At 51.0% G+C, this 23,456-nt stretch overlaps 1 protein-coding gene across 1 annotated transcript in view; it reads right to left on the reverse strand.

Annotated features, from left to right (window-relative positions):
* LOC112312510 (bifunctional heparan sulfate N-deacetylase/N-sulfotransferase 4) overlaps positions 1 to 23,456 on the reverse strand; it is a 118,220-nt gene that overhangs the window by 88,831 nt on the left and 5,933 nt on the right. The window contains exon 2 of the mRNA XM_053912104.2: positions 9,115 to 10,340. Coding sequence (XP_053768079.1) covers positions 9,115 to 10,104 — 990 coding nt within the window. The 5' untranslated portion in view covers positions 10,105 to 10,340. The remainder of the gene's footprint in view (positions 1 to 9,114; positions 10,341 to 23,456) is intronic.

Raw genomic sequence — 23,456 nt, forward strand, 5'->3', positions numbered from 1 at the left:
TCACGAGGCTGCCGGCCCTCTTTACAGCCTTGGGATAGCAGCTACTAGGCCCGTAGTAACTTGGGGGTTACTCCCCTGAACCTCCAACATCCCGTTACTTCAAGTGTCGTCTCTCATGTTTCCTCAGGTGCCCGCCCCCCGCCATACTTCCCACTCAGAATTTGTCTTTGTTGGTTACACCTGGGTGGTAAGTGACCAGTGCCACGTGGTAGCAAGCGGGGCCCGTTTGGGGAGCACGGCACTCAGAGGGAAGCCATCTCTGGCACAGACGCAGGCCTCTGGGCCATCGGCCGGCGCATTCCTGCCCTCTCTGCTAGGTCCTTTGCCAGTTTTGTCATCTGAAAAAAAGTCCAGCAAGGGTCACTGTCCCTGCGAGGGACAATGTTCAGCAGGGACGGTGCAGGGCCCTCCAGCCTTGTGGCGCCGCTGGGCCACACTGGAGGAAGAGGAGCTGTCCGGGGCCCCCCATTAAACACACTGACACGCACCGACAGACACATCTCATACCGTGTTAAGTAAATTTACGGCTTCGTGTCGGGCCGAGGGTCGGCCACCCCCGCTCGTCTCCGTCTGGAAAGACTTCGTGAGAGAGAGCAGTTCGCTCGTGTTTGCTGGGGATGGCCGCCACTTCCTGTCGGCTGTGACAGCACGAGACACTTTCTCATCTGGAGAGGCCACTGGAGAGCCTTTAATTGCAATCAAATAAACCATTAATGACAGTCTGGGAAACTCAAAAGGAAACTTAAATTTAAAATAGTTAAGCGTTTAGGAATTAAAATTTCATTTAAAATATGGATACAGGCCAGGACTAGAACACCTGAAGCACAGTTCATAGTCTGAAATGCGTGTCTTGGATGTGGGCGGGGGGGGGGGGGGGGGGGGCGGCTGGGACCGCCCGACGCAGGCCCGTGGCAACTGCCGTTTGCATTGCGGGCTCACACGATGAGAAATGACACTGTTTTCCAGCAGCAGCGTTTCATGTGCACATTTCGCTACACAACAAACTGTTGCGTTTTCTTTCAGTTGTAGGTCCAGTGTAGCATTTATAACAGTGAGGATTCCTTACAATAATTAAACCAATTAGGCAAACTAAAACATCCAAAGCAAGCAAATTTTATCACATTAGTATTTTAAAGTGATTCCTAATTGAATATATTAAAATAAAAATTTGGAATATTGCTCTATTTGGAACATGTGAAATAACCTGAAAGTTTTGACTATTCCTCTCATATCTGAAATGAAGCTAACAGGAACAGAGTGGTGAGCACGCAGATGTCTATGGGCCTTTTTATGTATCCACCTCGTGTTTGAAACGTTCGTCATGTGTAGTGGCTTATTCTGAAATATTCAATTTGCTAGAAAATGATAAACAAAGTTAAAATAGGCACTAGAAAACCATTTATTTATTGAGATCAATTCCCATGTAAAGTTAATAGAGAAGTAAACGTTGTACATTAGTACTATAATATAGGTGAGCAGACAAATAAATCGACCGGTTTTCTAAAAGGGAAAAGTTAGACTGCTCCAGGACGGAAGGACAGGAAGAAAGACTTGCTCAGACGTGTGAGCTGAACATGACCAGACGCCCTGGAGAAGACAATGTTTCAGTCTCTTTTCATGTTACACAAATGTGGTTTGTTCACTGCAACCTTCCACTAAAAAGGAAGACAGATGTAGCGGATATGTGCTGTGCATCTGATAAAGCATTCGGAATATCAGGTATCTTTACAAAATGTCTCTTGCAAGAGTTATCTGCAAGCAAATAGAAACACTTGTATTATATTTCACTTGTAATACACTCGAGGTTTCAAACCAAAAGAAAAAAGGCCTGACAAACTGTGTCTGGTGTTTTCAGCTCGTGCTCCGAAAACCCATGAAAGCGTGGCTTTACAACTCGAAAACTTTTATTTTTATGATAATTCGGTATTTTTGCTGTATTTTCCATAAATTCTGTTGATTCCATTGTTTCAGATTAGAATTTCTTTATAATTATTACCATAATATTTTAATTATCTCAATACATATTTTAAGTTCAACACATGATTACTAAGTGTGTTTAAGTGACAGTAATTATGGAAATACAACGGGGGCCCTTGAAAAACTCTGAAATATTGGGTTGGCAGAAAACTCGTTTGTTTTTTTCCCTACAAGGTTCTAGTAGTGCTTAGTTGTCTTCACTTCATTTGAAACAATTTTATTAGATTGTACTGTGACAGCTGTCATATCAGCATGCATTAACAACCATCAAAATTGGTGAATTTTTGTGTAGCCATTTTAATATTGACAATGGAAGGAAATACGCAACATTTGAAGCATATTATGCTCGATCATTTCAAGGAAGGTAAAAATGCAACTGAAACACATAAAAATATCAGTGCCGTGTGTGGAGAAGGAGCTGTGACTGACCGAACATGTCAGAAGTGGTTTGCAAAGGTTTGTGCTGGAGATTTCTCACTGGACGATGCTCCACGGTCGGGTAGACCAGCTGAAGTTGATAGCGATCCAATCGAGACATTAATTGAGAACAATCAACGTTCTATCACGCTGGAGCTAGTTGACATACTGAAAATACCCCAATCAATAAAGCTATTGGTGAAAAATGAAAAATGTGTCTTTTATTTTATGGACAGACTAAACAAACCTTTTGGCCAGGACGACAGACCTGCCCAATGACCCCCGCCCCCCGTCTGAGCGAGTGTCCACAGGAGCTGTGTTCAGGGTCCCTGAGAGACACCTGCCCGCCCCTTCCCTGCAGCGCCACTCACAGTCCACAAGACACGACCCCCCCCCCCCCAACGCCCGCCACTGTGGGAAGGACAAAGAAAACGAGGCGTGTGCACTCGATGGGATGCTCCTTGGCCTCAAAGGAGGGGGAGCCCCGCCCTTGGCAACAGCGCAGCGGGCCTGCGGGGCGCCAGGCTACAGACGTGCAAGGAGCCAGACGCGGAAACACAAACACTGTGTGTTCTCACTCCTGCGTGGAATCTGTCGTGAAAGAGCCAAACTCAGAAACAGTGCAAACGGTGCGCGCCAGGCACTGCTGGGGGAGGGGGGTGGGGTGGGGAGGCGGTGGTCAGAGAGCAGAGTTTCAGTCACACAGTGCGAACCAGGTCTGAAGGCCGACCGTCCAGCCGACCGTGCTGTGGCGTGTGTTTGAGACTGGCCAGGAAGGCAGGTCTCACGTCACAAGTTCTTCCCACCACAGCACCAACTGACGGAAAGTTTTAACTGTGGAATGCAAGCTTCAGAAATGATTTTTGCTTTCGTGCTCTATCATTTAAAGAGGTAGAGAATTCCTCCATTTAAAAGTGTGTGCTGTGACTCGATGCATTACAAACTCATCAGGTGCATTGCAATCACTCAGAGTGGATCTAAAGCTACAGTAAATATACCTCCTGCAGCTTGATTGTAACCAATGAGAGGAAACACTCCGGTCTTGGAGAGGACGCGAATCTTTCTGATGGGCAACGTTGTTTCCTGTAGGTTCAGTTTCAGTACGAGGGGCAACACACCTAACGTTGGCGCCTCTGGGTGTCATCCCGTGGACCTGTACCAGGTGACTGGGCAGGTGCATGAGGGGCTGTGAGCTCAGTTTGAACTCCCGCACTTCACAGAACAGAAGAAGCTATTGATTAAAAGGCACGCCCTAATGTCCAAAGTGTTAAAACGTGGCGCTGAATGCGAATTTTGGCTTAGAATCAATGAGATGCGTCAATGGCACAATTGACAAAAATCAAAGGAATCTTTTCAACTGTCCATTTTCAAGCAGATCCGCTGATTCTGACGGAGTGTCGGCATGCGCCTGGTGGTGTTTGTGGATCAGCTCATTTAGTCTTTGCAGCAGCCTGTGGAATACGCACTGTTGTTAGACCTCGTTCTCCAAGTGGGGAAGTGCGATGCTCACCATTACGTAACTGCACAAGGCTATAGTTCACCACTAGCGAGCCAGGGTTCAGGCCTCTCTTCAGAACTAATGTTATCAAGTATTATTTTTATCCAAAGATAATGGTCTGTTTTCCTTCGGTAAAACGTACGTCCATGTCCGGAAAACAAGCAACTTCTCTTCAACAGACCAGACTTGTTGGAAGCAGAATTGAAAGCTCAGGATAAACTCATCGTTCATCTTCTACGTCGAGAAAGCGGTTGCTCTGTCTTGCAAAGAAAAAGACTAATCATCCCCGCAGAAGAGGATTTTAGCTTCCGCTGCTGCTGCTTTTGAAAAGATCAGCCGCTGGCCTAACTCGTATTTTTTTCAGCAGGATAATTGGTCTTGGGCTACTTTGTGTCATTACAATGTATGGAGGAAGGGGGTTATTTTTGGCAGGCTGTGAGGAGGCTTTCTGGGCTGGTTCATTGACGTGAAAAGTCACAGCTATTACCCTTTGATTACGGCTTCTCCATTGTCTTCTTCTGGAGATTTGATGAGGTGGTCGGAAACCACCACCAGCACCACGAAGTTACGTTCTGTCACCAGACGCACACCGAAGCGCACAGGACACGGGCTGGGAATAGCAGGACTCAGCCGGCAAAGCTGCTAACGTGGGGCTGTCACAGAATGAAACCGAAGGAAGCCTTGGTGAAAAAAGCACCGCAGATGGTCTACACGCCACTTCATAACGAGAATGACGACAAACGTTTTAATTCATCTGGAAGACAGGGTCACCCTAAATGTCTCCGTGACGATTACGATTGTTTCCGAACACAATGCATTTCTACAGAGAGTACAAAAGGAGCAAGTGTGGGTTTTGTTTTGATTTTCTCTTTCGTGATTCTTTCGCTATGAATCCCTTCCTTGAACTCTATTGGGGATTCTCACAACAAAAACTGAGCAGCCCTGGCTGAAGAGGTTCTTTATAATCTGAGCCAATTAGCTGGTTAATTAATCAATCACTATTTGTATCATCAGAGAATGACAAAATACTCAAAACCCACAGGAAAAGTGCCCTCCCCCCCCCACCAAGGCTGTCCGTGGGGGTTAAGGCGGAGCCCTGAGGCCGCTGCCCCACCTGCCTGAAGCCGGCCGGCTGGGGTGGGTGGTTTTACCAGAGCAGGTTCTGCCGTCTGCTCTTCCCCAGAGCGACCAGGGCTCCATCTGCCCTGGCGGATGGATCTGCCCTCTCTCCCTGCTGTCCGTCCAGGGACCTGCTGCCGGCTCCTCCCTGCCACCCCTCGGCCAGCGCCCACTGAGAACTCCTGTCCTTCCCACTTGGCCTGTGGGGGTGGAAATGAATTCAGGGCATCTCCGTGCTTCAGTTAAAATATAGCTTGTATATAAAAAGCTGTAAAATTATTCTGAGCAGAAGATCCTCAGCTGGTAACAGGTCTTGCTTTAAAATATGCGTTTAAAAGATGTAAATACTTGGTGGGTACCCAGGAAACAGGTTTCAGTGGAAGATGCCTCTAAAGCCCTTGTTTCTAACAAAAAACAGACATGTCCTCTATGAACCCTCCTTGAGAAAGTGCACACGTGGAAACAAAGTGAGATTCTCTCCATAGAGCTTCTGGGCACAATAACTAAACAACGGGCATTTAACTTCCCTTGTTCTCTCGACACTGCTAACCCCGGATCTCGAGACTGTGTTTGCCACAGAGCCATCGGGCGCGCCCCGCCCCTGGTTAGCAGGAGGCCATGCTGTGCATCTGGTTGAGCAGGACGCATGGACCAGGTGGAAGGGAGAGTCTGAAAGGCTGAATCCCAGATGAACACCTGGGCCTCTCTGCAGCCCGAGCAACGGGTTGGGCCCCGAAGGCTTCCTTCACCTCCTCCCCCAGGACTAGGAAGGCCTATGAGGCCCAGGCTCCCGGCTTCCTGCCTTATGATGGGGGTGGGGGGTAGGGGGAAGCCTGGCGGATGGCTCCCATCCTGCGACATCAGACAACTGTCCTCGTGAAGTTAACTTGTTGTGACCTCGGGTTGCAAAAGGATATTCAAAATGGTGCACTCGACCTGTTCTCCTTCTTCGACTCACTTCCCTGCAGCGCTGGCCGCCCAGACAGACGGCAGGTGCTAAGCTCCATGATCCCTCTGTCTGGCTGCCGCCTCTGCCCGCGTCTGGAAATGTGGACAGACGGGCTTTTCCTCGGGCCGCCACCCGGGTGTCCCACGTTGACATGAGACCTCCCACCGACTCTCATCTGCTCAGCGCCCTTCCCCTGCCCCAGGCGGTGCTGTGTGGTAACGGGCACTTCCAGGCTGAAAGGCACGGCGCCCACACCGGCACCTCCTTCTGCCAGCCCGGTGCCCACACAGGCTTCCCCAGCTGCTCCTGTCCCTCCTGGCCACCCCCGGAACTCAGGGACACCAGCCCACCAGGCCGGGTTCTGTCCCCCGAGTCCCCATGCTTTGTCTCACCCTGTGCTCCCGTGATACTAAGACTGTAGTGGGTTTAGGTGGCGTGGCGGATCTACATACACTCTGGGGACTGGAAAGGTGAATGAACACGTCCAAGGGTAACTAGTAAGAGTAGGGGCCGAGACTCCCACCCCAACCCGAGCCCCTGGTTTCGAGGAGAAAGCCTAGGCACTCTGGACAGACAGTCTGGGTCTGTCCTTTCCCTGCCACTGATCAGCTAAACGTCTGTCTTCATTCATTCAGAAAATGTACAAATATTGCCTCAGTGTTCTCATGAATATCAATTAAATAACATGCTACCCGTTAACGGTTAATTAGCTCAGTGCTTGGTGCACATTAATATGCTGAACAAGCACTTTTTAAAAACATGTAATAACTATCATGCCTCTGTTGCTGTAGTTGGTTCTCAAACAGCTCTTCTCAAAGGCACCCCCTGGTTCAGACAACGTGTGCTTCTCCAACCCCAGCTGCGATCCTGCCCATTTCTGGCCTAAAACTGGTGGTGGGCACAGGGCATCGCCCGACAGCAGCGCCCGCTCTGAGGGACACGGCCAATGTCCTCGCCCTCTGTCCCCCTGCTGCTTCTCGTCTCCCTCACCGCCCAACCAGCACAGGTGAGTCCGCGCTCCCCACCGTCCCGGAGCTCCCAGCAACAGCCCAGCGGGGCTCGCCCCTGACCGAGCACATCCTTCCCACCTCCACATGTGCGCTGGGGTCCCCGCGACCCAGCCCCGGACTCCGGGCCACCTCCCCATTCCTACACGAAGAAACGCAGCCGCCCGTTCCGTGTTCCCACTGTCCACGGGGCCTGTGTTGTGGGGGGCTCTGCGTGCTGCCCGTGCCTGTGGCCGCCTGTGCTCCTGGGAACCTGAGTGCCCGGCGCCCAAGGCGCGGAGCCCGCAGGTGCGGGGTGAACGACTTGGGCGTCGGACTAGATCATAGAAGGTCAGCTCGGGAAACGCAAATATTTCCGGTTCCCTGCGCAATGTGAAGGGATGTTCCTGGCTTTCTGCTCCTCCGCCGGTGGGTGCGGAAACGGTGCGCCCCCAGAAGATCTCTGCGAGGAAGAAGGGCGTGGAGGAGGCTCCTGACTTTCTACACAAAACCTCGGATTCTGTCCACAAAGTTGTTTTTGTCCAAGAAATAAAATCAAAGTAGAAACTAAATGCCAAGACGGAGACTGGACTTTTAACACTGGAAAAACAGTGGCTCCTGTTGACCTCTAAGTCCTGGGGTCACAGCCTCCCTGCCAGCCAGGCTGCAGGCTGAGGGGAACCAGCAACACCACCACAGGGAGCAAAAAAGAGGATTTTCTTCAGAGTGTGGGTGGAGCATGGGACTCTACACGCCTGTACACGCACACACACACACTTGCTCACACGCACACAGTCCCCCTGACCCTTCCCGGCCCGGGACTCGGCCCCACGCCTGGTTGCGTTTCATTTTTCTGTCCTCCCGTGTGGGGTCAGGCCACCTGAGCGGCCCTGCTGACCTTCGAACGGCTCAGGCCCTGGGCCATGAGGCTGAGCCGGGCCAGGCCCCGTGTAGGTTTCGGGTGCAAATCGCTCACAGAACCTGGGGAGGCACGTGGCCACTTCGTAAGTTATGCCTTTGAAATGAAAATAAAACTGGAATTTGAATGAATTACAATGAGTAGTAAATAGAAAAAAGCAAGGGGGGGTCACTTAACCCCTCCCGACTATTCCCGAAGTGAACAATCTGGGTCCCAGCCACGCGGAGCTTCGTTCACGGCCCAATAAAACCAGGGGTCACTGGTTCCCAGGTGTTTGAAGATTTTTAAACAGCGAACGTTTTTCACTGGTTTTAATCATGTTTCATTACAGTGGTGACCCAATGCCTTAGGGTGGGGAAAAAGCTGTCTTGAATAAGTATCGTGGCTTCATCTTTGGAGGACAAAAAGCCCACTAGCAGAAAAACATCCCGACCCTTCTGAGTTCCTTTACACGTTCAGGTTCTGCCCTGTTGTCTTTACTTATATCTTGGCCAAAAGCATTTGTCCACAGCGTGAGTTCAGTTACGCACAGGCCAAGCGACAGCATCGAGTTGCGATGGAAAGACAGGAAATTACTCCCAGAACCGCCCGCCAAACCAGTGGAGCGTCTTCGGTGTCGCTCCGTCCCAGCGACCACAGTGCATTCCTTACACGGTCAGCCTGGCCCCAGCGGAGAAGGGCCCCCAGCCCCACCCCTGCGTGACCAAAGTGTCATGGCGCGTCCCTAAGCTGTCCGAGTCTTGCCCAAGCGCACTGCCTGTAAATCTCTGCGTGCCTTCATCTCTAGACGCATAGTGTCAGAGCAGTTCCCATCAGCACAGGCTGAGCTTCCCTGAGGTTCTAGAAAGGTCCTGGCTATTTCTCCATCTTGAATTTACCACCGATTTTAGAGCCGGCAGGGCAGGGGATCAGAGCTCTGGGGACAGAGCTCTGTGGTGCATTGGTCTCACCGGCACAAAGGTCACCACGCCCCAAATGGGGGACTGTGCCGTGGGTCTAGTGGGGGTGGCCAGGCTGAGACCAGGCAAGGAGGGTGAGCTCGAGTACCTGCGGAATAATGCGGTCTAGCCCTCAGAGCATCCGGGTCTGTGTGAGCAACAGCTACGCCTTAGTTCAAGACTCTTTTCCATGACTGTTTTACTCAAACCTTCTGCGCCTCAACATTGGAGTCACGCGGAACCCCAAGCATTGAAATTAAGCCTTAGCAATACCACCGAGTCAGTGAAAGCAAAAACGATGACATTCTTACCTTCACATCTTTGACGTTCATGCGGGTTCCCTCCTTCCCCACAAAGATGTCGTCGATGTCCACGAGGATGTACCTGTCCAGGGACAAGGCCAGCCTCTTCCCCGTCAGGAAGGACACAGCGTCGATGAAGATGAGCTTGTGCAGCCAGAAGTTCAAGGTGTTGCCAAAGAGCACGCGCTGGATGCCGTCCTGCAGCCCCAGGTCCTGGATGACCGTGGCCAGGAGCGGCTGGCCTGGCTCGGATGGCGCGCCCTGCCCCGCCTGCGGCGCGGCCAGGAGCACGGGCAGGTAGGTGGAGTGGTTGAACTGGAAGGCGGTCCAGTCCTCCCCGGGCAGGGGGCCCTGGTGCACGCGGGGCGCCTTGGCGATGCGCAGCAGCGGCGCCTGCGGGCTGACGAAGCAGTCCCGCAGGGCCAGGTGGCTGGCCAGGCTCAGGGGGAAGCCGCGCAGCGGGGCGTGGGGCGCGCTGTGCGCCGTGGCCCTGTGGAAGCCGACGATGCCCACGCCGTACTCCGCGCAGTACTTCTCCAGGAGCTCGCGGCTCCACGCGTCCATGCCTGCGTACTTGAGGATGTTTTCATAGACCACCAGCGCGTACTTGCCCCGGCCGCCCTCGGTGAGAGGGGGGATGTCGCCCCTGCCGGGGGCGATGACCATGTGGTACTGGAAGCGGCTGGACTCCAGGATGGCGACGATGTCCTGGCCCAGCTGCGAGTACTGGCTCTCCACGAACAGCAGCACCGTGGCGTCCGTGCGCCCCGCGTCGAGGGGCCGGGCGGTCCTCAGCCCCGCGGGCCCGGGCGCCGGCCGGTCGGGCGGGGTTCTGGCGCCTGCGCACCCGGCCCCGGCGGTGGTTTCCACCAGCGTCCCCGCCTGTCGGTAGCCCGCGTAGAGAAAATAGGCGGACACGAGGATGCTGGCCAGGCAGAAGGTGGCCAAGAGCACGGTCAGTGTGCGGAAGCTTCTGCGAAACTTCCCGAGGAGATTCATCTTTCATAAGCCTGCTCTGGAAGCTCCTCCCGGGCTGTCCCCTAACGTGCCATGGTGGACCCAGGCCGAGACGGTGCGAACGCCGCTTCCCGCAGGTTCATGTAACCATGGCAGACCATGGACGGGGCCGGGGGGTCACAGCGGCTGGAGCTGGGGGCGCAGCGCCCGGGACGCAGGCTGGGGAGGGTCTGCGTGTGTCCCGCAGCGAAGACTGGCGCAGAGCCCTTCCACGGGACCTGGGGAAGAGGAGACAGCCACCTGAGACGAGCGACCAGACACATCTGCGCGCGCAGACTGGCTGATGGGAAGGGACGCACAGGTCCCAGACACCTTCTGGTGGTTAATCTGCTGAAAGCAGCAGCCTGATGTGTGTAGTCCAGGTTTCACTACCTCGAGGACGGTTGGTTTTTTTGACGTTCTCAAGAATACAGAAACCTATTCGATTTTTATAAAACATACATACACACGTATATATATTTGCCTGTATATTTGTATATACAATTTTTTAATACAGATAGTTTTTCAAACCAGTCATCTCAAAGAAGAGGCAAGAAAGCAGCTTTAGTGCAGAACATGCATTTACTCGACAATTGGTGTCTCCTGACAGGGACCCTTCTGCACCCCCCAGGGCTGGGAAGCCAGGCGTGTGTTTGGGGACCGAGAGCCATGGCTAAGGGCTGGAGGGCCAAGCGGAGGGGTGGCTGTGTCTGATGTGGACAGCAGTGACAGGACCCCCCTTTCTGGCACCCTGTTCTGAAGTCATACGGAGGCACCTGTCCTCCCCCCCCCCCCCCCGGAATAACAGCCCGACAGACGGGGCTTCTCCTCCTCCATCCCTGCAAGCGAAGTGAGGGACAGGCCAGGGGAGAAAGAGCACAGTGGAGCGACCACCCTCGCATCCCCTGATGACTTCGGGCGGGGCCGGGGGAGGTCAGAGCCCCCACCAGCTTTTCTGGGGGCGCAGTCCTCCCCTGGCCTGCGCCTGTGATCCAGATTCAACCCCGGGTGCCCCTCGTTGGGCTGCACCCCAGAGGGGCACAGCCCAACGTTCTGTGTCCCTGTCAGTGCGCCCAGCTCCAAGAAAAACAGCACGGAGGCCGTCGAAACCCACCTGTCCCCAACCGCTTCACCACGATGGACAACGTTTTCCGTCTTTGTCAGGTGTTTTGGGTGGTTTTTTTTTTTTTGGTATGGGTGACTCATTTTTAGTGAATTCCTTTCTGTACCATTTTTCTTCACGCCTCTCAAAATTGTATCAAGCTACTTCTGGAATTTTCCATTTCCCGGTTTGCCGAACTAGTGTCCCTGGGAAAGCAACCGAAAACTTTCATGCTTTTAGTCAGTGGCCCTTCTAAGGTGTATCAGGTGCTAAAGAGAAACAAATTAGCATGTTTTATGAGGGGTGTGCATTTCATCACATTGTAGACACGTTGCTTCTGCATTTCACTGTCTAATTTGAGGAATCTGAGTAATTAATGACTATTAATATTTAGAAGATTATTAGACTAAATAATTAAACATTATATTATGTCCCTGTTTCCATTTTATGTTTTTGTGTACTGAGGTACATTTTTCCTAGTTAGTAAGTTAAATACAATTCAACAATAAATTGAAATAACACTTGTTTATGTCCTAGGTTTTTGAAAAAATATCTTTACGACAACTCAAAAGTCCATGACTTAAAAATTTCAAATATCTACAGAACAGATTCCAAATGTATAAACAGACCTGAGTTTTCCCTGTAACAGGCAGTGAGCTGGTTCGAAAATCTCCCTGGTGATTTCACATCCAGTTCAAAAGAAGATTAACTCCCACGTTAAGGACTGATTAATACTCTTTTATCAAATATAGTTCTTTAAGATAATTATTTGCTCTCCAAAAGCCTTCCATGTGCTTCATAATTCATTTCCCTTTAAACAAATTGAATTGTATTCACTTAAAAGCAATGAAATACAGCAATAAAAAGGCTTTGGCACAAAATAGATGAATCAATTATGTTCTACCCTCTACTTTTGTAAATGTTTGAAAACGTTCAGAAAGTTAATTTTAAAAATGTAAATTAAATGATATATATATATATGAATAACAAATATAGTAAATAAAGCAAGAGATTTGAAATTTGCCGAAAGAGTTTATCCAGCCTTGAATGGTGCCCACTGCCGGACTTCTCCGAGCTCATGTATCTGATTGAAAAACCCACTGAGGCCGACCCCTACGCTCATGGCTCTGCGGGGGCAGAAATCTATTCAATCCAAATGTTCTGTGGGGTTTGTTTAGTGCTTTAAAAATAAAGTCAATTAGGAATTTGAAAAGACACTGAGTGCCCGCAAAGCCAATACTTTGTTACATCTTCATCTATTCTGACATCAAAACTGGGACTTGTATTTTTTGAGTATATAAAAGATGTCAACTTTGCATATTAGAACAGCTCATGATAATATACAACAGTGAAAAAGAAATGGAAAAGCATATGGGATTAGAATCTGTCAACCCAGAGAATAAATAAAATTTAAATGCGACATTTAACATTAATATGTTTAGAGTTAGAAGAACGATAGATACACATTGTTACCATTGTAGAGAGGGCGTTTGAATGTGTGCACTCGCTTTAACCTAGAGTCGTCATTCCTTCCCATTCCACCCTCCAGTTTCTCCCTCCCTAACCAAACTAGCCCATGCTCAGCCGTGGAGGCCAGTCGGCCTGGGAAATAAAACCATGGTATACCAAACATGTTTACTGATGTCTTGGGCCTGAGAGAAGAGATGGTTTGGCACAGTTCCCGAGAGAGGTGGCCTGTGATTCGTCTGCATCTCAAATTGGAACACAGGGCTCTGGAAACCCCTGGAATCTCCGGGGTGAGAGCAGCTTCTTTGTTCTGATGAGGCCAGGCCTGTTGGGCTCCTGGCTGGGGACAGGATGAGAAGCCCCGGACTTTCAGCCCCACCCCAGTCCTCTGGGATGGGCACAGCGGCTAGAAATTAACTAAGGGATGACTCAAGCCTTCGTGATGAAGCTGCCATAAGAATCCCAAAACTGTGGGGTTTGGGGGGCATGCAGGTTGGGGAACACACCCACATACCAGGAGGGCTGGGCGCGCCCACACCCAGGGCCTCCCAGACGTGGCTGGGCTCCCTCACGTGGTGGCAGCCTGTGCTCCCTATCCCACTATAAACCGGGAACACAAGTGCTGCCCGGGGTCCTGTGAGCGGCTCCAGGGCACAGCGGAGCCCATGGTGAGGTCTGGGGGCCTCCCTCTCCTAGCCAAGCCGGACAGAGGCGTACCTGCTCCTGTGACCGCCACCTGAAGAGGGGCAGCCCCCTGGGCCTGAGCCCTCGCCTCTGGGGCGAGAAGGGGCCCAGCTGTGGGACGCCTGCTGGGGGCCTGGAGCGAGAGCACGCACTGGAGGAGAACCCACAGGCCTGCGGTGGGAAGTGTTCTGTGTGGTGGCGGCGTGAAGGCTTGGGGGTCCCGAGAGGATGGAGTTTTCTACACACTGACGTCCGTGGTGCCCCTTGCCAAAGGACAAAAACAGCAACCCCAGACTCTCGGGAAGGTGGAAGCAGAAAAGTGAGAGCATTTTAGCAACGACACGCAGTAAATGAGTCATAAAGTGACTGACATTCACTTAAGGGCTACAGTGAAGACGTTAAAATGCTGCAGCAGTCAAAACCCGGTTAAGGAGGCTCGTCGATATGGTAACATGTTTATTTTGCCGTTGTGCAAAGCATCGTGCAGGGTGAACCGGGACCTGCCAGCAACTGACCACGGACAGGAGCCTGGTGTGTCCCAGCGCCGCAACTCAGGCTCTTCTGAGGCAGCCGCCCACGCGTGGGGCGCAGGCAGCGGCCAGGTTGCGACAGCTCAGCGCCCCTGGGCAGGTTCACCGGAGGCCCTGCTGAGACCTGCCTGTCTCCGCCCTAGAAAGCCTCCTGCTGGAAGTCTGGACCGGGAGACCCGCTCAGGGTCTCAGGGTTCCTCGTGACAACCTGCCTCCCCATGACCTGCAGCCTGTGGAGCCCACTGCCCAGGGCCTCTCCAGCGACCTCCGGCCGAAGCGGCAAGGGTGGCCTGCGTAGCTCCTGGCGGGAGACGGCACATTTGGAAGGAGAGGTGCCCGGAGGGAAGCGGGGCTGGGACCCCGCAAACCGCCGGGTCCTTGGCGTCTCTTAGGCCGCGTCCTACCACTGTTGAGGCCCAGCATAGCTGGAAGAACCAGGTGGCGGCTGCGGCTGCTCCCCAGGGTCTAGGCTACATTCCGTGGGCATACCCGCCTGCTTAGTCCTTATTAGTCCAAGACACAGGTGGTAAACACCAGGCCCATGGCCGGATCCGGCCCTCCACCTTCTTTTATCCGCCCGGCACCTTGTTTCTGCCCAGTGGCAGCGCTGAGCTCCTTGCCCCTAGTTAAGGAACAGTTACATTTATACAGTCCTCAAATTACATACGGCCCTTTGAAGGCAACCGCGAGGCTGACACGGCCCCCGGTGAAAATGAGTGTGACACCCCTGCTCTAAGAAGAGGAAATGGAGATTTAGAGGGTTTACGGAAGGGACAGATGAGGTCGCACTGGTGAAAAATCCAAGGACTAAGTGACATGAAACCAAAACAGGGATTAGCGTAAATAATTTAACTCACGTATCAGCAAGTTTTATTGCAATCAAACATTTGGATAGTCAAAGTTAGAAATACCTATCAAAAATGTGGGAAAAAACCTAGAGGTGAACGGGGGACTTGCCCACCAGAATCTGTGTTGGAAGTTGGGGTGACCTCAGAATTCGCAATATTTCAGCCAGCGCCGCCTTTTCATGGTCCGTGGGTGGGAACTCTTTTGTCAAGGGCTCTGTTTCCATGAGCTTCTGCTTCGTAAGATTTTTCTTTGCTTTTAGGAATATTATGGAGAATTAGCTCACGTTAATAAAACGGTGGTCCTTAATTAAAATTGTGCTGTGTAAACATTTAACCACTTATTCCCGAATGTTCATGGAACTTTCCGCTCTCCTGGGGAAGGAACATTCCAAAACTTAAAATCATCTTTCAAGAAAGATATATGTTTTTTCAAATGATAGGTCCCCAACCCCTACAGGAAAGTGGAACTGGCGGACACTCAGTGCCGCCCTGGACACGCGCCGCCCCCCCCCCCCCCGCCCCCGCTCTCCCCCAGGCCAGGGGCAAAGGCGCCCTCCGGCGCCCACTCCACAGGTCAGTGCACCAGCCTGTCACAAGCGCCCTCTCCCCAGGCACACCTGCGACTCTGTGACTACACTGACTCATCACAGCACACACCTGGGTTCTTTGTTTCCGTTCACGTGTAATTTCTCTTTATTTACCGTTTTCCTTCTGTCTGCGGACAGCCCACCTGTGCAGCAGGGTTTGCACTTCCGACCTTCGTGGTCTTTCTCCCCGTATAAACAATTTATCTATGCGGGAGCTGCCCAAGGTGACCGAGCTGCACTTCCTGGTCTGGACAGACAGCAGGCTCTCCTTGCCCAGGGGGTAGGACCGCGCCTCCGCCCCCAGCCCTGCCTGAGACTGCAGACGGTGCTGAACCCTGTACACGCTTCTTCCTGTGCTTACACACTCCGTACCCATGGGCGTGGACAGCTGGAGACACTTGGGTTATTTTCTCATACTGGCACATTTTCCTCCAGAATTTGCTTTGTATCGGACTGTGATGTTATGAATACAATGACAAACTCTTGTTCTTTCTCACCTGGTCACTAACTTTCTCCTCGTGTGATTTTGTGGAAGGTTTTTTCCTAGGGAACTTGGTATCCAAGCCTTGGTCTTGCATTTCAGAGAAGGGGGAGGCTTTTTCACGGGGCTCAGAGTCTGGCTGCCCGGGACCCACAAAGCCACCTGTGCCCACGGAGAGACCTATGCTACTGAATTGGGCTCTTTACTTTTTAACAATTCAAGTCATATTTACAGTTACTTTTCATAATACAAAGTAATAAAAATGCTAGGAGGTAAGTATTATAACCAATTTAGCTTCCCTAAAGTTTTAAAATAGCCATCTAAAACTACCATAAAAATAATATAATCAGTATTACAAAGAGTAAAGTATTAAAACCCTAAGTTGCTCTGACTGGTGTGGCTCAGTTAGTTGGGTGTCGTCCTGCAAACCGGAGATCTTTTTTTAAAAAAGTTTATTTTCAGTTCAGTTAGCATTGTGTATTACATGGGCCACAAAGTAGATTAATCATGCCTGGCATTTGTCTCCCTAAAATTCAAAATGGTAACCTGTATGCCAGAACCTCGTATTTATTTGAAAAGAAAAAATAAGAAATTTGCTTTTTGAAGCGAATTATTTCTGTATTTCTAAACCATTTTCGGATTGCCTCATCTTTTCCACACTAGAGGGCGATATGTTCTCGCTTTTATTGTGAAAATGGACCCGAAGCCCCAGCTCTCCAAGACAGCTTCCCAAACAAAAGACAGAAAGACAGTGTGAACAGGTGAGCGCAGCACTCACAGGTAGGCCTCCTGCTGTGACTCAGAGAGCCGTCTGGGAGCAAGCCTGCAGCAAACACAGGTAGCCCATACCTTCCTCCTATTTGTAGAGAGCGATCGATGTTAACTTGAACAATTCCCTGTTTCTGAATTCTTACCCTGAGCTTTTAATTTAAATCTGTTTTTGGTGTTGTGCCCAAGAAAGGGACAAATGATATATCATCTTTGCTTAATACTTCGCTAACTTTGGTGAATTTTTAATATCTAGATCTTTATCTCTAAGAGAACAGAAGTATATCTGTAATTCAAAGAGGATATGCCTATTTTATTTCTAAAATAAATACAATAATATGCTTTTCTTGTGAGAGTTACAATTAAGTTTTGCCTATTTCTATTATGCAAATGTGTTTGTGCAATATTTTCATTTGCACCCCCCCAAAACATGATTTTTAAGGATGATTTGATCCCCTTAAATGATTAACTGTTTAATATCTTAAGAATAAAGAACACAAAGAAGCAACACACACAGATAAATGTCCACTTTGATTCAAGTCACCTCCCAAATGCGTCTCAGTCCTGGCGTGGAAATACAGAACACGCGACTACATTAGAAATGAGTTACAACTCAGTCTGGCTGATTTCCAAAGGCAGGGTTCTGGATGCTGAGTTCCACCGTCCAGTTACAGCTTAGAATTGTAACGTCGTGCGCTTCCGTTAGGAGGTACTGCGAACCTGGGGTCTGTGGAAACACCTGCTGAGATGCGTCTGCTTCGCGGGCTGTCTGGAAGATGGTGGGGCATTAGCACCTTGTCCGTGCAACGGAATCGACTCAGATTAACCACCCTGAGCAAGATGTGAAAAGTGTGGAATAGAATTCCTATTCATGTTTCGAGTTTTTCTCCAAAGCCAGTTTCTCAAAATTAGTCATTAAAATTTTTTAAAGGGAAGAATTTTTAGGGACTGTCATGCCACGAGTGAGTTCTGAAGACGACGGTGCACAGACGGAAACTGGGTGCAGACCTCAGGGAGACGGGGAGAACGCAGTCCAGACACAGTTCTGAATCAGACTCAGTCCCCACTTCTGCCCCGGCTGGCCATGGCTAAGGCCACACTCACACACTCACTCACGCACACACTCACACACACACCCCAAATGGCACAGCTCCACTTGGACAAAGTGGCCGTTGACCAATAAACGCTGCCGATCGGCCTGCCAACATGCAGACCTGGGCGGTTCTTCAGGAGACGCTGCTGCCGAGGCCCCTGGCCCACGGAGGCAGGTGCCGGCGTCCTGGCCTGGGGGGTTCTGTCACCCCACCGGCTTCTGCCTCAGGCTGCGAGGGGTCCACCATATCAGACCCCTGTCGGTGGCCTGCCCATGACGTGGCTATCAGAGAGTCCGGGACATTCACAGCTGACCCCTGAAGGCAAAAGGGGGCAAGTCAGAAGACTGTAAATTTCTCAAACACAGGAAGAGTGTTCAAATTGTTGAATAGAAGGTAAGAGAGTTGATAAAAATGTGAATTAATCTAAGTGACCTTAATCACATAAAATGGTAATAATAAAGCCTTATGGGATTCACAATGAAAACAAAGACTAATTGGCATAAACAGAACAATACAATGGAAGTCCGAAGTAGGAAAGGAGATAAAAACGTTCTGAGGAGCCTGTGTCAAGGTCATGATATTAATGGGCTCCAGACGTCGGTAAGTTAATATACTCTGATTTCCAACGAACCAATAATCCATCTTCGAAACTAGGAGAGGGGGACAAATGAAATGTGAGCAAAATACTCAAAAACGTAAAGGAGAGAAAAAGAAACCTAAAGTGGGTAGGACCAATGGAAAAGAAAATGAATAGGTCTATTTTCTCAGTAACTGCATTGCATACAAATGAACTAAGTTATCTCTCAAAAACAATGACTGGAAGATTGACCAAAACTCCCACAAATCCAGTGTATGCTGTTTACAAGTGACATGTAAAAGCATATGAGAATAAACAGCTGGAAAAAAAGATAAAGGAAAAATACCTTAATTAAAGCAAACTGATGTAAATATTAGGAAATCAGATTTAAAGTGAAAAGAATTACTGAAGATTTAATAATAATAGAAAGTTCAATCTAATTGAAAGTAACTAAAATTTAAATTCGAATTCATCTAATATCATAGCCTCAAAATGTATGAAGCACCCAACCCCAACCCCCACCCTACCCGTCCAGGGAGAAACGGAGGTCGCCTGCCTGGAGGCGGCAACCTGCAGTGAGGGGAGGGCCGCTGCCCAGACCCCGGTGTCCTCAGTCACCCGCGCAGCATTTGCTGAACTCCTGCCCCCCACCCCCCAGGGCTGAAAGCACTGCCCCCCTGAAGCATGCCGGCTCTTTGGAAGCGATGCAAGCCTCTCCCACACTGTTGGGGTGAGGCAGCAACTGTGACAGAGTGTGGAGCACAGGGTGGGGACCGTGCAAAGCACCACGGAGCTGAGAAGACCTGGGCGGAGAAAACGCGGAGAGTGACACGCCGTTTGTGGAACGTCTGTGAGATGTACCAAGGGAACATCCACAGGGCTGCCGAGTCTGCCGGACTGGTGTCCAGTCTGGGCTGGCACTGGGATGTGGGGGGGGCAAGGCCACGGCGCCGAGGGACACACTAAGGGGCTGCATGCGGCGACAGGGCAGAGGGGCACCGGGAAGGCCTTCACCGCTGTGGAGACTGTGGCCAGAGGGAGAGGCCCGGGAAGCCACCAGCAAAGGGACACGCGTCCCTGGAACTGGATGCAACTGATGAGTCGAGAAATACAACTGACAGTCGGCCTCGGCTTTGGTGACCTTGGCCAAGTGTCCAGGGTGTAGTGAGGTCACAGAAGGTGGGAGGGAGCAGAGAAGGAGGCGGGCGGTTCTGCCCTTGGACGTGGGCTGCCGCGCCCCCGGGGCAGGGTGGGGGGGGGGCCAGCTTAGGGCCGGAGGCACTGAAGTGATTGCCGCCCACCCACAATTGCTGTGCTGGGTCATCATTCCTTTAAACCCTGCCGCTATATTTAGTATCGATCTGCGTGCTTGTGGCTGCTCTCAGCAGACCGTCCTGGGAGCGGTTAACACAAACACGGAGGTCACTGAGCCTCCGGCTGGCACCGGCGCGGGGACAGAGACACGGGGACCCCAGCGAGGCCACCACAGAGAAATGGGCCTCTTCGCCTGCCAGTGAGCAAAGGGAGAGGGAAAGCACTTGTCTAATGTTTAATATTGGAGTTTAATTTCCAGAAATCACAGAGGACTTTATTAAACTATAAATTATGTTAAAAAATTGTATCCAACGGCGTCCTACTTGGGAAGCTAATGTGTTCCCGGTAGCCCTGCACGCACATTCGTAAGGAGCACTAATCCCCAGAGCCCCTGAGAAGCCGCCCTGTTAGCAGCGTGGCCGCCCTGCCTCTGAACTGACGTACGCCTCGTTTCATCTTCGTCACGGGAACCCTCCCGCGTCGGAAGTCACGAGCGACTACCAGCTCCCACAACTCACGTCAACTCCCACTTCTCTGCCACTGACTCTCTCGCCGAGAGACTCCTCCAGTACCGGCCGCAGAAGTCTGGACAAAATGCAGGCTGTTCCGGGGCAGCGTGACTGAGGTGCTCGCGTTTATGGGAATTCTGCGGGGGTTCATCACACCATCTCACTCGCAGGGAAGGAGGTGGAACGCTCCACAGGACTGAGGGCGAGCCGCTGGAGACAGAAAGCAGACTCTTTCGGACGGGCGCTCAGTCTTGCGCACAAACCGCTACCGATGCCGATTAGCGAGATCACTAGTCACGGGACCCGCGGTGAGGATGGGGGAGAACTTAACGCACAGAAAAGGAAGGGACCCGTCCCATGTCACACCGCGGCGCGAACCCACAGTGCAGAGGGTTCTCGGCCCCTCCCCGCCCCCAGCTCTGCACGGCACCCCACCTGTGCCAGAGGAGAGCTCCACGCCACATGCGAGACTTCGGAAGGACTTCAGTGAAATGGAGATGCTGAGATGTTCTCCCGATGATTTGTCTTCTACCTGTAGGTTTTCTATGTCCGATAGTTGCTGTTCCCACCACACTCCAGGGCGTCCTTCACCTTACACAGCACGGTATAGTTGGCTAATCCTTCACCTGAGGGAGACGGTTTCCACCCAACTCCACTGGCAATCTGTGCCTGTTATTATTTTCTTTAAATCTGATTGCTTCGTATTTTATGTTAAATTTTAACTTTCAGCTCCTGCAGGGTAAGAGGCAAGCTTGGCCACCAACCAGAAACCACGTGGCTGGTTGCAGGTAAGTTTGTCCTGTGCAGAACTTCGCCCTCCCGCCCAGAACCAGTGCAGGACGCAGAACGTCCAGCGTTGGGGAAGCGCGTGGTGAGCACTCCTGGGAGGGGACCTGGCGTGAGGTCAAGCATCCTGCCCCTGGTCAGAGGCAGCCTGTCCTGAGAGGCTCCTGGTTTAACACCCGCCCACCGGGCTCTGGAGCGATTGCACGTACGTGCTCCTGTGGATGCTCTGAAAGGAGACTTAGACACTGCACCAACGTAACTCACTTGGCAAACCTACTTGGGAGAAAGTACCGGGAGATTCTGAAATGAAAAATACTTTGGTGATCTTTAAAGTATCTTTGGAAGAAAAAGAACAGAGTGAAGAGGGTGTTGTTTTACACGAGAAAGCCGTACGGTTCCTTTAAGATGCATCACCGCGCTTTGGCTGGGCTCACAGCGTAACTTGTACTGTTCACTCTTGGTCCGGGCCAGCACTGGTCACTTGGAGGCACTGCTCTACCGTCCGGGGCTTTCTGTGGAAGGGGCGCCTGCCAGGGGGCAGCGGGGGTGGTGGTCACTGAGCCCAGCTGTGTTCCTTGCTGTGTGACCCCGGAGGCATGGAGGAGGCCTTTCGAACGGACGCTCTGCCACTAAAAGGCCCACCCTCACAGTGAGTTAGAAAACTGTTCAAAAGATTTGCAGGAAACAAGCGGGAGAAGCCCGCAGCAGCGCTCTCAGCTCGGCCCATGACTGGCACGTGTCAAACAAAACCATTTCTTCCTTCTCCCCAGTTTTTCCAAAGGTATTTTCAAGACCAAAAATAACGTAAACAAAAAATTTTACATTTCAGATCTACCAAATAGGCTTGCTAAGTGAATTGTTTTTACTATAGCACCTAGCATCCTTTCAAAACATTAATAAACAACCTTTGTAATAATTCTGGAAGATGTGTCAATATAGACACCACACAAACTATTATTTAGTGTTTTACTAGCGCAGACTGCAAACTAAGTAACATTTCCCTTTTCTCAGTTTGACCCAGTTTCACTTTCTGAAATTCGCCTTCTTGTGTTCTAACCCCTGCTTCCCTTACCCCAGCATGCCAGAAAGTCGAGATAAGCCACTCACCACGTTTTTTCTGACAGTTTTTCACTCTTATCAAGGCAGCTTATGGTCTGCTTTCCTTAAGAGAGTTGAATGTGAGTTAATTTTCAAAATTGTGATGAGTCATACGAAAATGTTAACTGATGACATATGATCCTTTAAGTTAGATTTACTGTTATTAATATGCAAATATGTGATCAAAAGTACAGGAGAGATGGCGCAGAGGAGGCTGGGACAGCCCCCTCCCAGAGAAGGGGCTGGCGGCGCCGGAGTACTGACGCGCAGAGCTGATTCTCGACTCTCAACTTCGCGGGGCTCTGTCTCCCACCTGCTGCCAGGCATTCGCGGTCGCACGGAGCTTCCCAAGCCATTCTGGGAAGGAGGACTTAGTACCTCCACTGGCCGGGCTCTGATGGGAGGCACGGGAGGGCTAACAAGCTTTTTCAGGGTCCTGTCTCAAGAAAGGGCAGAGCGGGAATCAGAATCTGGCATCAGAGAGGGTCCACCTCCCCTCCTGGCTTCACTAGGCCGCAGCCCCCGGGCGACCCCACTTCACGTTTGTTTCCATGCTGGCCGCTCCCCCAGACGGGCTTGCACTTCAGTCTCCACAGTCCTCGCCACCGGGAGGGCCTGGACCAGGGGTCTCTCCCGGGGGTCTTTCCCATTTAATCTTTTGATATGCACTTTCCTGGACTGTCTCAAGGGAGTAGCGAAAGCAGTGTGATTAAATTTATAAATCAATCTACCTAATTAAGATATTTATCAATTCGTTATCTTTGAGAGATTATACCTTGTCAAAGGGTCCTTTATGCAAGTTGCTTTTACACCCCAGATGCACAAGCACACATCCCTGCTTTGTAGCTGCACCCAAGGGTCATGGGCCTGGATTGGCGGCCGGCCTGCTAGCCAACAGGGATAGGTGGGTGGCGGTGGGCGGCGGTGGCTCTGAGGCTGGCACCCACACTTCCTGCAGCCACGCAGTGAAAAGCTCCGGAAACCTTGGAAACCGCCACTGGCTTCCCACCCAAGACAGAAGTTTCTTCCCCACGAGTCTTCTGGGAAAGGAGCCCCCCGCCATAGTGGTGGTTTGGGTTGGCCGGAAACTCACCGATCTTTAGAATGTATTGTTCTTCCTGATGCTGCATAGAAACATGCCCCCCAGCATCTTTGCTGTGTTAGTCCACCAGTATCCACGGCACCAATCAAGGTCCTGAGACCCCACCCGCTCACCTGGTGTGAATTAGCATTGTATCAGTCTCATCATGTTATTCTTGCTGAGTTGGAAGTACTTTTGTAATTGAGGAAAACACTTTTTAATTTAATAAACACATGTATCTCTTTGTAATTTCCTTATTTTAGGTCCATTGTTCCAGCCACCCGAGTGGTGTTTTCAGAATATTGGTTGTGACGCCCACTGGTGCATGAGGAGACAGGGCTCTGCTTCTTCTGCTGTGCAAGTTTCAATGACAGCAGAAACTTTCAGGGCACAGGGAAGATATGAGATAATGTACCCACGTCTCCATTT

This window comes from Desmodus rotundus, chromosome 9, assembly GCF_022682495.2.
Source record: "Desmodus rotundus isolate HL8 chromosome 9, HLdesRot8A.1, whole genome shotgun sequence".
NCBI classification, from domain to species: Eukaryota; Metazoa; Chordata; class Mammalia; order Chiroptera; family Phyllostomidae; genus Desmodus; species Desmodus rotundus.